At 34.6% G+C, this 12418-nt stretch overlaps 1 protein-coding gene and 1 long non-coding RNA gene across 6 annotated transcripts in view; both read left to right on the top strand.

The window, feature by feature from the left end:
- LOC116306029 (uncharacterized) overlaps nt 1–12418 on the top strand; it is a 328067-nt gene that overhangs the window by 283592 nt on the left and 32057 nt on the right. For 4 of the 5 annotated variants that reach the window (XR_016120388.1, XR_016120390.1, XR_016120391.1 and 1 more), the window contains exons 1-4: nt 7174–7235; nt 7731–7854; nt 10323–10431; nt 11586–11716. This is a non-coding gene — a long non-coding RNA (uncharacterized LOC116306029). Of the gene's footprint in view, nt 1–7173; nt 7236–7730; nt 7855–10322; nt 10432–11585; nt 11717–12418 lie in introns of those variants that run through there. The other variant, XR_016120389.1, reaches the window with a different exon arrangement.
- On the top strand, nt 3187–5703 carry LOC116306026 (uncharacterized). The gene is made up of 6 exons (XM_031716053.2): nt 3187–3434; nt 3561–3601; nt 3688–3723; nt 4245–4289; nt 4651–4782; nt 5019–5703. The coding sequence occupies exons 1-6, from the start codon at nt 3250–3252 to the stop codon at nt 5495–5497; spliced, it is 918 nt and encodes a 305-aa protein (XP_031571913.2). The 5' UTR covers nt 3187–3249; the 3' UTR covers nt 5498–5703.

Below are 12418 nucleotides of genomic sequence, written 5' to 3' on the forward strand. Positions count from 1 at the left end.
ATAATAAAGTTTCATAGCAGTTGTCTTTGTTCTATTCAGAGTCACGCGATTGCGGTGGGTTTTTATGATTCTTATTTACAAAAATAATTACTGATAAATTAGGTAACCAACCTCGAAATGTGATCGTCTTAGCGGAATGTATCATTTGAGTTTACTTTGAAGGGATAAATGCAAAAAATGCTTTCAAAGGTTAGGAAATGTTGCTATTTTGGTGATATTAGAGATGTGATGATAATAAGAGCCTGATAAGAAATATAAAACCAGGCTGTAATATCGAGACAAGCTCAACTGCTCAATGCCGCGGTCCAGTTTCAAAACTACTTTAATGTTTGAAGTGGTTTCAGCAATATTCGAATTTATTTATACATTCTTGATCCGCTCAAGTATCTGGATATGCCAGCCATATATTTCTGACAGTGCATATTTACAATCCTTTGACTAAACGTTGTCATTTGATCGGCTTCATTCCTACGCGCCTAGGCCGAAAAGGATCATGGGGAAAATTAATTCACACTTACTAGCTGCCGCATATGTTATCTAACACGTCTTGGGCAAGTTGTACTGGACTGGAAATACTAAATGTTTGGCTCTTATCGCCAAAGTAACCTATTTCGAAGCTACTATCTGTAGCCGGCGATCTCTCGTCTGAACAGCGCTCGAGTAGATAATCTTTTAGGACATCCTTGATGGAATATGATGTGAAACGGCTCTTGTTTTCCTCGCGTAAAACGCGAAGACAAATGTGCATATTGCTCTCCATTGTGCGATTGTCACCGACTGATGGAGAACAATTAATTATTTGTGTTAATTTACCCGTTATCATTTTCGGTCTAGGCGCGTAGGGATGATCCGATCAACGAAAACGTTTTGTCAAAGGACTGTATAACACAATGCTAAGGCGTTTATAGTAAAAAAAGGAATGGAAATAGTCACAATTGATAAGGTTATTAGAATATAAATCTAATATGTATCCACATTAAAAAAATTAGAACAACTTAAATAAAAGATATCTAGGATTGAACAAAAAATATGAGATAATGAAAATATTAGGAAAGTTAGAAGATTGTTTTTGGTCACCTGACCAGTGCATGCTTGATATTTGATTGCTACGTCAGATACAAACTTTGCAAACAACTTGTAGGTCTTGAAGGATTAGGGTTGGTTTAGATGTTTGATATCCTAGACTAGTAAATAAGGCCAAGAAAGCACAGCTATGATGGTCAGAGTTAAAAATTTTGCAGGAATCATGCAAATTTTGGAGTCTTTGACTCTTTGAAAATATTTTTGATGAAAATACATGTTTCTGTGATTGGCTGAAGGTGAAGGTGACTAATCAGTTATATCAATACTGGTATTGAGGTTAAGTGAACATGGTTTAATTAGAAATGTTAAATAATCGAAGCTAAGACGAAGATACAAGCATGAAGAATGAATAAAGTGCTTGTCTGGATGTAATTTGAATCGCTGTTCGAGAGCTGCTGCAAAACTGCAATATATAAATTAACATCAGCCTCATTATTGTTAATCCAGAATCCACCCATCTGTCTTGAATTCGATGTTTGAAAAAATCTCAACCAGACTATGTTTTTTCGATTAGGTGTAAGGGTTACAGTAGAGTATAAACTTATTTTTTTCATGGTCGAGGGGGAAAACAGGGGAGGAAGGGGGTAGGGGGGAGGGGAGATGGGGATATAAATGATGAAGTCGGTGACTAGCCAACCCCATTTTGAGTTGGAAAATAGCGGCCTTCCTAGGTAAAAGTCACCCCCTTGAAATCCTTCGAATTCTTAGTCCGCTACTGATGGTGTATCTTCGATGTTATATATTTTTTACTTCTTATTTCGATCCCTCTTGCCGTGACAAGTCATCAAGTTTCATGCTAGAAATTTACGAATGTGTTAAGGAAACGCTCTCATAGTTTACGATTTATACTGCAAGATACAAATGTTTTCAACTTGTTTAAAATCTTATTTATACAAATACAATTTATTCTATGCTTGGATGAAAATGTCAAATTATATTGATCTACAAATTTGACTAATGAATTTTTGAACTGTATAAAAGGACCGCAAGGTTTAGTTAAATGAGGAGAACAGAACTCTCTCTCTCATATTTTATGTATACTGCTGCAAATATTTCAATAGAACTCTTTTTTCTCGTTAGTAGTTTTATTTATATCAAAAAATAATAATACCAGAGGTTACAAATTACTTAACCTTCTCGAGTTATGAAAGGACTTTTTAGAAAACTGATGGCTTGTGTCGAGTTAATGACCGGTACTTGATGCATGTAGAATAACAACATGATATTTATGCTCTTTTACACCGACGAAGGACTATCGTCCGAAACGTCAGTAAGGTTTTTCATCTTTTTCACGGTGTATAATTTACGTTTTCATCATCACATGATATTAATGGCAATCAAAGAAAAATTTAAATCGAAATTTTTCCCTCTTTATATATACATTTCTATACATATACAAGTCTAACATAGGCGGCGGAATCGGGTCGGGTGGGATTGTCGTCCTATTACCACAAAATGTTGGCGTTTAAATTTAACTTAAAATATTTTTAACAAAAGTAAAAGTTATTAGACATGCATGGACAATGTAATGAAGAAAAACATAGCATATGGAGTTCATCGAAGTGAATGACTCAAGAAGGGTCTTATTTTGGGTCTTTTGACTGACATTTGTAGTACTTATACACTGTACTGAATACACTTTTAACCTCCAACCCCCCCCCCCCCCACCCCCCCATCTTTCCAAATGTTCCGCAGCCTCTGTCTAATACTGTCATCCTCAATTGACCAGCGCTCCTTTTTTGCTCCAGGACAGAATCAAAGCCGGTAAATATTTGTTCATTTCAAATTTACTCATAAACGAATGTTCAGCTACGCTTTGCTTCCCATGATATTAATACTGATATTAATATGATATTAATACTGATATTAATATGATATTAATACTGATATTAATATGATATTAATACTGATATTAATACTGATAATAATGATATTAATCAATCTCGTACCGACCAATCAAAAGAGGTCCATATCCATATATAGGCAATTGGGTAAGAGGGTAATGTACAGATAACCAATTAGAAATAAGTAGTGTGATGCAAGCCAACACCTTTAAAATTATCTTTAAAAAGTTCTTTTTCTTTACAGGCCTCATTCCTTTGGCTGGCTTGCTCAGAGCTAGGAGTTCTGATCTCATTTTCGGATCTCAGTTAGAATCACCAGAAAATGATTTTTCGTAAAAGCTTTCTGCTTTTCGCTTTAATTCCTTTAGTTGTCAATGTGGCCACTGAGGAAGAGAAAGATGAGAAGATAGAGAGTCTTCCGGCAGAGTTAAGAGAAGAGAATCTTCCTACCGCTAAACCAGCTCCTAGTTTTAAAATCCTAGCAATCCTTGCAAGAATGGAAGCAAGGTAGGCAAACCAAGTACTAGTTAAATAGTTAGTCTTTGACTTCGAGCTCAAATTGATTAATATTTTTTGCATATATATCTCGTGTATATTTTCAATCAGTGAAATATATCATCATTTTTTTTACAGACTTCGACGTCTTGAAGCCCTCGGTGTGCAGCAACTCAGAGGTACATTCCTTATCGTTTCATCTTAATTATTTTTTAAAGGGAATGATTCTTTCAGAAAGCTAAATATCTTGTTTGTTTATTTTTAGGAAGAGATGGTCGTGATGGTATGCCAGGGAAGCCAGGTATATAAAAATATTTAATATCTGTTAATCAAAATATTCTGTAGTAGAGATAGAAAACTATCTTTCTTGCACTCCTTTAGCGTTTTGGGAACAAAAATTTGCATAGATATAGATACACTGACTACACCAGCGTGCAGCAGTGTAAAAATAAATTTAAAAAACGTACGAAACCGTCAGCGAATAAATTTTAAGCACAAGCAAATCTTAACACAATTAGTGAAATGGTTTAAATAGAATAACTTGATATATGACAGTCGTAGTTGATTGATTTTTATCAATCTATGATATCTACCATGCATAACCAAAAAAAGGCATGACTGCACGTAATACATTAGGCTAGATCATTGGGCTATAAATGAAGCTGATTGCATTTTGTCGAAAAAGGTTTTGCGCTAAATGGACACCATTTATCTTGCTTTGCTTCAACGTACTTAAAATATGGACTACAAATATGGCCAGACGTGCTTGTAAAATGTTCAAACTTTAATTAAAGTTGCTTTTTCTTCTTCTTCTTCACTCAGGAAAGGACGGTCACAATGGAAGAGATGGTCAACAAGGACCAAGGGGTGAGAAATAAAAGCCTGACCAGCCACAAAGCATCCGGCATATTTAATAATAGCATGCAGCAACGATTGACTGCCGATGATACTATAATTTTAAAAACTTGCTTAATATAGCGAAACGTTTCATCTCAGTTGAGTCTTAACTATTACTTCATTATTCTATATAAAGGTATAAAAATCATCGTAACTAGCTAACACAAATGTATAGAATTTCAATTTCTAATACATGGTTCATGGTTTTTTAATACCCCAAACTGTAAGTCAAAGAAAAGGGCTGAATTCCTATACAATCTTGCCCTGTCCTTTTACTTTTTTTACAATTAAAGTAGATCCTACATTGTGCTTATTCAATCTTCGTTTGTAGGACCAAGAGGATTTCGAGGGGTTCGAGGAATCAATGGAGCAAGAGGTCCTCGAGGACCTCCAGGTGGCGGGGTGCAGTACGTTAGATGGGGAAAGACTTCTTGCCCTCGTATATCTTCTCTCGTTTACAAAGGTAAAGAGTGAGATTTTTTAACATGCGCTTGTGTTGTGCTTTGTTAACTACACCGTCTTGTCTTACGTTGGTACCATGTTGGTTTTTCAGTTCTGTCCATGTAATGTGCGTCAGCGTCTTGTGTTATGTTTTGTTCACGGATTCCATTTTTTGAGGAGTTCCTTTCTATTGTGTGTCAAGACAAATTGAAATATTGAATTCTTATTTGAATTTAATAATTATATTTCTTCACTAAGGTATCATTGGTGGAGAGCACTACACGCATCCTGGTGGTGGTACAAACTACATGTGCCTCACAGATAATCCCAAATATGTGAATGCCAAACCTGGTTTCCAAAATGGTGGAAGAATGTATGGTACCGAATACGAAGTCAACGATAACGCGCAGTTATTCACAAAAACACTTCATGATCACGAAGCTCCATGTGCTGTATGTTATGCACCTTCCCGCACTGCCAAATTGATGATCCCTGGGACAAACGTGTGTCCCGCGGGATGGAAGACGGAGTACTGGGGCTACCTCATGACGGAGCATTACTCTCATCCCCACCCAAGAGATTTTATCTGCGTCGACAGGGATGCAGAAACTGTCGTTGGTTCGCATAAGAATTATAATGGCGCTCTTTTGTATCCAGTTCAAGGGGTTTGTGGTTCTCTGCCTTGCAATCCTTATAAGCAAGGCTTAGAATTGACATGCGCAGTGTGCACAAAGTAATACTGTTAATGAAAAAATGATGACACGGTTATTACTGTATGCTAAATAAAACACGCTCTCCAAAACAATTTATGTAGGATGTAACTATGTAGAATCTGTCATAATAAAAAAGCCGATAAGTAAAAATCACAATGTGAAATAAATGCATCGGTGTATAAATAATTCCAGAAAAGTTCAGAATAAATTAAATATTCATTCATTAACTACGATTTGACATGGATATTTATATATGATGTATACCTACTTGCAAGAAGGTTGTCATACAAGAATAGAATATTTGTAATTTAGTAATTTAGTGATTTAGTAAATTCACCGATTAGGAATAAATTATCACTGACGTCAGACTACTAACGCCAGGCATCGCTAGACTTCGTAGTTTTAGGTACGCTAGTTTTCCAAGTCTAAAGGGAGATTCTTTTAGTATTGTTATTATGTCAACTAGCCTGCGTAGCGGCCCTCTGGTAGAAAATTTTGGGAGGAAGAGGGGACTGGGGAGGAGGAGAGAGGCTATATGTCAACCTATTTATTTACTGCATGACCGCCACAATGTTGCACGAGCAGAAACGTACAAAAACAAATCGTGATCTTATTTTGTTATTTATTCGTTTTCGTTTTAACATTGAAATTACCTCTTCATCTGCATGCCGGTAACTTCATATCGTCCAAAATTATTTTTTTCTCACCGAGTCTGACGTCAGTGATAATTTATTCGTAATCGGTGAATTTACTAAATCACTTATTTACTAAATTACAAATGTTCTATTCTGGTATGACAACCTTCTTGCAAGTAGTTGTATATTACTAACGGAGTTCATGCTCGTGGAGTCATAAAACATTTTGATACTTTCGTTTACCCTCATTTGATCTTCTCTTCTCTTCCCTTCTCTTCTCTTCTTTTCTTTTTTTAATAAAACTAGCTAATTTAACTGATCTTATGAGCAAAAATCACAAACTTGTTTTTCAGCTTCCCCCGTAAAACAATGGGAATCGAAGAACTAGATGTCTTTTTATTGTTTTTTTGTTGTTGTTGTTGTGTTGACGGAAGAACGTTAGTTCAACGTTATTTTTCAAACATAAAAGAGGGTGGGGGTATGAACTAAAAATTTTGGTTTTTAAGGGGGGTACTGCCTAATCTTTTGCTTGATATATCTCATTTTTCAGCCCCTCCCTCCTGATAATTATTGCACAGTCCAGTGTTCCCAATCAGGAATAACTATTGACACATAATTCTTCTAGATTATCAGTACTCGTGCGTTAGCTTTCTTTAGCCGTTTTTTCGCGAAAATGAGAAAAAATGGCTAAAGACAGCTAAAAGCATTATTGACAACCTGAAATCAAAGTAAATTCAATTTTTTAATTTTCAAATTTTACGATTTTTTCAGTAATAAAAGACAGCACAGTTGCATTGTTTGGGCTGGCCTGTGTCCTGGCTAAACCTCGCACACTTTTTACTGGTCCTTAATTTCTTTTCCGTATTATAGAGGTTTCACTGTATTGTAATAGCGGTCACTATTTAGCGTGAGTTGGTTTGCACAAGAAGTGAATGCCATGTCGACAAAAATGAGAAAGCTGGCGGCGTATGTATCATGGCACAGGAAACCCAGTTAATTTAGGGCCACGTGATTTTGATGAAAAACACGTTTATACCCTTCCTGCTTTGCGGTCATATTTGGACAAGAACAACATGGCGGATAGGAAGTGTGAAAATGTATAGAAAACGGATATCGATATTTGTACGGTAAGAAATGGCTAAGAATATTTCATAACTCTTATGGCTTTTACAATATATGTTATTTTCTCCTCTTGTTGTTTATTTAAAGTGTTTAAGATTTTTTGGAAGGAAAAAAAACGTATTTTCTGAAGCACGTGTTGAAGTGCGTGCATACCAACAGGAGAAAAAGTGCCCCAAATAATTTTTCCGATATATTGAGCTAAGGTCTTAAAAATACTTTCTACTTTCAATACTTCAGCTTATATTTCATTCGAAATTCTATTTTTAAAGTTTATTTTACATTTAGCTCCGTTTTTGGAGCTACGGATATAATAGTTCGTACCACTTTTCCCTCGACAACAACAACAGAAACAACAACAAAAGTTTACTACGGCCTAAATTTGAGTATGCACATAATATAGTCGCGTAATAAGATAAAAAGAGAAACAAAAAGTGGGTTCCTTGAGTAAAATACTTATTTATTGTTATAATATCTTTATTAAAAAATTTATTTTTCTTCAGAGATTCAACCTAACGGTCTGCGCAGCACTACAGCTTCTGATGTGTACCTTTGATGAATGATGTGATGAATGGTTCCCAGTACTATGCACAGTAACATACAGTTTAAATTAAATGGAACTTTAACGTAAGTACAATAAATAAATGTTACAGTAGATAGTTTTTTGTTTAACTTTCATTATACATTATAGGCTAAAATAATTAAAGCACTTAAAGCTGTTAATTTTATGACCGAGGTACAATGTAGTATGACTTGCCTTTGAATTCTTTAAATCCAGGGCCTTGAAATGTTTGTGACATTGCAAAGTGGGGGTACAGTACATCTTGGAATGATTAATGAGTTGACTATATGAGATAAGTTTTAAAAAAAATTTTGTCCAATTTTCTCTGATAAATAATGAGGTGTCTGTTCCACATCTTGATATTGGCATTAAAACTAATTATCCTGGTCAAATGACACTTTCAAAGTGAACCATACTTACCTTAAAGGATGGTAATGCACTTATCATTTGCTTCCCCTTGGGTCGACCCCAGGGGAATTGTTTTTCGTGACAAACAAAAACCATTCACAGCCCCCAGTTAAAGGGCATAAATTAATTACAAATAGCTTTTCCCTGGGGGAAATGTGCACCCAAAACCATATTTATATTTTCATATTTATTTTATTTAAATATAATTATTAACTGGCATGTGAATGGTAAAAATTCCGTTGCTACGATTCCCAGTTACACGCAACCAACTAGACCTTCATCAATAATTGAATTTGGGTGGAAGTCAATAAAAAGGTTTTCTATCATTTCTATTGGTTTCTACACAAGGACTGATGTAAATACTCACGTAAACATGTGCAAATGTGCAAAAAGCGCTGCACTTATCTCATGCTTCTTGTTGCTGTAAATTTTTTCACTCTGGATATATTTTCTCAAAAATGTCACAGGATTCTGGCTCCGAATCTTACCACTTGATTGCAATTAGCTATCGCTATGGCTATGATTTGAGTTTCTTTAAGACAGGATAAGTCGATACTAATAGTTTGCAGTTAAACGTTTAAAATTCGGAAATCGCAGTAAACCTGAATTTCTGTGAATAATAAATCATTGAACATCTTTGATGAACAGCAAATATAAAGGAGTTTATGTTTGATTTGGTAACAAAACAACAGCAATAACCTGATCTGTTAGATAGAGTTGGCAACTATTGATCTGTTTAGAAGCTAAGGAAAGGAATACAGAGATTTAAGTTATGGAATATTTCAAATCACACATGGTCACATATTTTTATTCTAAGTTCCAAGTTTCTTTTTAGCTAATGATTTCAAGCGAATTCATATCAAGATTGACTGCATATTAAAATGAATTTATATTGAAATTAAGACTGGTTTGCCACAGGTTTGTTGCAAATTGTGCTTAATGACCAAGCTAACTGTGATAACAATTCACCAAAATCGTCTGTCATTAAAGACTTTCTTTTAAGTCTTGATAAATCCCACACTTTAAATAATGGCATCATTTGAGAAGAAAAGAACAAAAGACGAATCTGTTTTTATTTTACTGCTCTACTAGCTCAGGAAAAGATGCAAGATGGCATGAAAAAGCCATAGTCTATTGTGAAAATTTGCTGACCAAATGTAGAACAAATCCTGTGGGTATGTCCCTGTGGTCCAGCAAATCCATTACCAAAGCTAAACAACGCCCCTCCTCTGCCTGGGGAAAAAACCCTTCCTTTCCCCCTGGGTTCCCGTGGGTGCCCCGGGGGTCGACCCAAGGGGAAGCAAATGATAAGTGCATAATTTTCTCACTCAAATCAAATTCCTTTTTCCTAATGAACTTGAAAGCTTTTTTTAATGGCCAGTGTTCGTACATGAGCACAAATATCTAGCACAAAGCATCAACAGACAGGAATAAGAAATTTTCCTTCAACATTTTTTATTGAAGAAATAACGCAACTGAAAGTGTGTGCATATTCTGTATGCTATCTTAGTAAAAATAAGCAGGTGGTTATAGAAAATCTGGCACACTGATTGGTCAAGAAACTCACACTATCACATGATAATCACCTAGCTCGAGTAAAAATCCAAAGTGGCAGCCCGCCACTTTGTTGCTGTTACCGAAAAAAATTGCCTTTTATCTTCTTTTTTTTCTTCTTTTCTTTTTGAAAGAATCGCCTGTGTATTTGTAATAAAACAATTATTTGCCTCAGGCTCAGTGATCATTGGGGAATATTTACCTTGCCGCTCGAAGCTGACTCACGTCTCAGTAAATGTTCCTCGTTATTCCTAGGCCTTCGGCGAATAATTGTTAAATAAAGCACCCTATCCCAACCAGTCATGATGCAAGATCTAAACAGTTATTTTATAAGGAAATATAAGTATTTTAACTTTTTTATTTAAAAGTATTTAGACAAGAAAAGTAAAGTTTTCTATGGAACATAAGCATTTCAACATATTCTCATATTTTATTTCTCAGTTTCCCAGAGAGCTTTGTGGGCTTTGTGGGCACATTGCCCATAAGTAATCAAAAAGACCTTACTATTCCATAGAGTACATAGTTAACTGAAGTCCCCTATTAACATTTTAATGTTTATTGCCTTTTACAGTACTATAAAGTGACTGTCAGACTTGTCTTCAGCTGGGATTTATAAGAGTCATTCTACACTAACATGACAGAGGACTACTAATTCCCTCATTGCTTATTGGAAAAATTCAGTAAGTAATTTAAATAAATTCATGTGACTGGCTACTTTTGGAAAAAAAAACTTTTTTTAAGCTACAATTTTCTGGAGTGAAATTTAATGCTGATTCCAAATATGAAAAGAATAATGGGGTGTCCCAAGCTTGTTTTTGAGATAATGCGCATTTAATAAATGCCTATGCATGAGGTTTTGAAGAAAATATGTTGCCCCTGAAAATAATCAGGATAAAATTAAAACTCGAGAGATAATAGCTCGCAAAAAAATATCCTTTAAGTCAAACAAAAATTCCTACAAAAATCTATATTTTCATGTGTTAGAATAATTAATATTTTAAAAACATTTGATATAATGTAGATTCTTAGAAGTTTTCTTGCATAAGCTTATAAAAAGCAGAGTACCGTGCAAAATTTGAGGATTTTTCCTTTGTGAAGGTCAAATTGTGTATGGTTCTTCAATAAAATCTTGTAGATTATTCGGCGGTTTTTGAGGGCATGCACAGCCTTCAAAAGTAGGCAGTCACCTTAAGAAATTATATCCAAAGATATTGTTTGCTTGTGTAAGGTACATTTTATTATGGATTGAGTACTGTAGATATTTTAAGGTTACTGGACACCTTCTTGGGTAACCTTTCCACAGGATGTGTGAAACCCTCCCAAAACTCAAAAGCTTGAAATCTCTTTACGCCTTTTCCCTATCTTTAAATGAATTAATAGGGTATGTAGTTTTGTTCTATTTCAATGAAATTTGGCAAAAGTCAAGGATGGGTATGGATAAACAAAAGGGTACAGTATGAGCGATTCTTGACATTAGAGTATTTCCTCTTCAACCAACATTGAATTTTGTTGACGTTGCAACTTTAAAACTCAATAAATTCTCAAAGAAGCATAATACCAAAAATCACTCGCATCCTTTTGTAGATTATCTATTGCTTATTTACAGTACATGGTGAATTTATTTTGGCTATACACGCTAACATCATGTTCATTAATTCACATTTATAGAAAGTAACTGATTCATGTTTAAGGCACCAGCATTGTTTCAAATTAAAAGATCGCTTTCAAATAATATTTTCCATAATCTTTATTATCTGACCTTTATAACGATTTATAGTTTTATAGGGTTTCGTTGAATACCCTAGTAAATATTTAAATGTTCGTAACTTTACAGAACTTTGCAATAACTGACAGCCTTCTGCTCCGCTGAGAGTGATGAGATAAAGTGGCTCTACACAGCTAGCATGCATGAAACAAGACTACCATAACTCCCTCATTGCCGATTCAAAAAATTCAGGAAACTGAGTGAGTAATTAAATTTACTTAAATTATATTATTGTTTGCTGGTATAAGGTACATAGAGCTATTGAGTAGATTTCATATGACTGTGAAAAGAAAAAGTATGGTGTGCTAGATCACACTTATGGTAACCTTGAGGTGCTTTAAACAGATTAGACACTCCACAACACTTGTTTTTTAAATTAAATTATCTTCCTGATTAACAATGTGAGTCTTTCACAGTCCTCTGAAATTTGCTCTTATAAACAGTGTGAGAAGCAGTAATACAAAAAGGTAAAGACAAAGCATATTTTACACATCAAACTGCTTTTCCATCTATTTAGAAGTGTTAAATGTATAGCATCAGCTGCAACAATTATCAAAAAATAATTTGGTTTAAGCATTACACTAATATATATAACTTTTAGTATGTGTAAGGAATTCAAAAGATCAAACTTGGTGCTCAAGTAGCATTGTATTTTCTCATGAGTTTAGTATTTCAAAAGCTTTATTGTAATAGACTACAGTGTACAGTGTACATTGTAATCGACCATTAAGAGAGCCCCACTTAAAGTGACAACATTGAAGTTTTTTTTTTTAATGAAGGAAATCTTGAGCAGGAGAGTAATACTAAGTTGTGATAACCTTTTGAATGTCTTTAATGTAGTGTCTGTTATTTGTACATGTACATGTAGTTCAATGATTCCACAGTTAACACTTTTCAATATA

The sequence above is a fragment of the Actinia tenebrosa genome, unplaced genomic scaffold (assembly GCF_029948245.1).
Source record: "Actinia tenebrosa isolate PJP-AT-01 unplaced genomic scaffold, QUT_ActTen_1.0 PGA_scaffold2__45_contigs__length_23673736, whole genome shotgun sequence".
NCBI lineage: Eukaryota > Metazoa > Cnidaria > Anthozoa > Actiniaria > Actiniidae > Actinia > Actinia tenebrosa.

What these genes read in the sequence shown, in the direction of transcription:
- LOC116306026 (XM_031716053.2), top strand. Translation starts at nt 3,250, where the DNA reads ATGATTTTTCGTAAAAGCTTTCTGCTTTTCGCTTTAATTCCTTTAGTT. An exon ending in CGGTGTGCAGCAACTCAGAG is followed by an intron (nt 3,602 to 3,687) that starts GTACATTCCTTA and finishes GTTTATTTTTAG; the next exon opens with GAAGAGATGGTCGTGATGGT. An exon ending in TGGTATGCCAGGGAAGCCAG is followed by an intron (nt 3,724 to 4,244) that starts GTATATAAAAAT and finishes TTCTTCACTCAG; the next exon opens with GAAAGGACGGTCACAATGGA.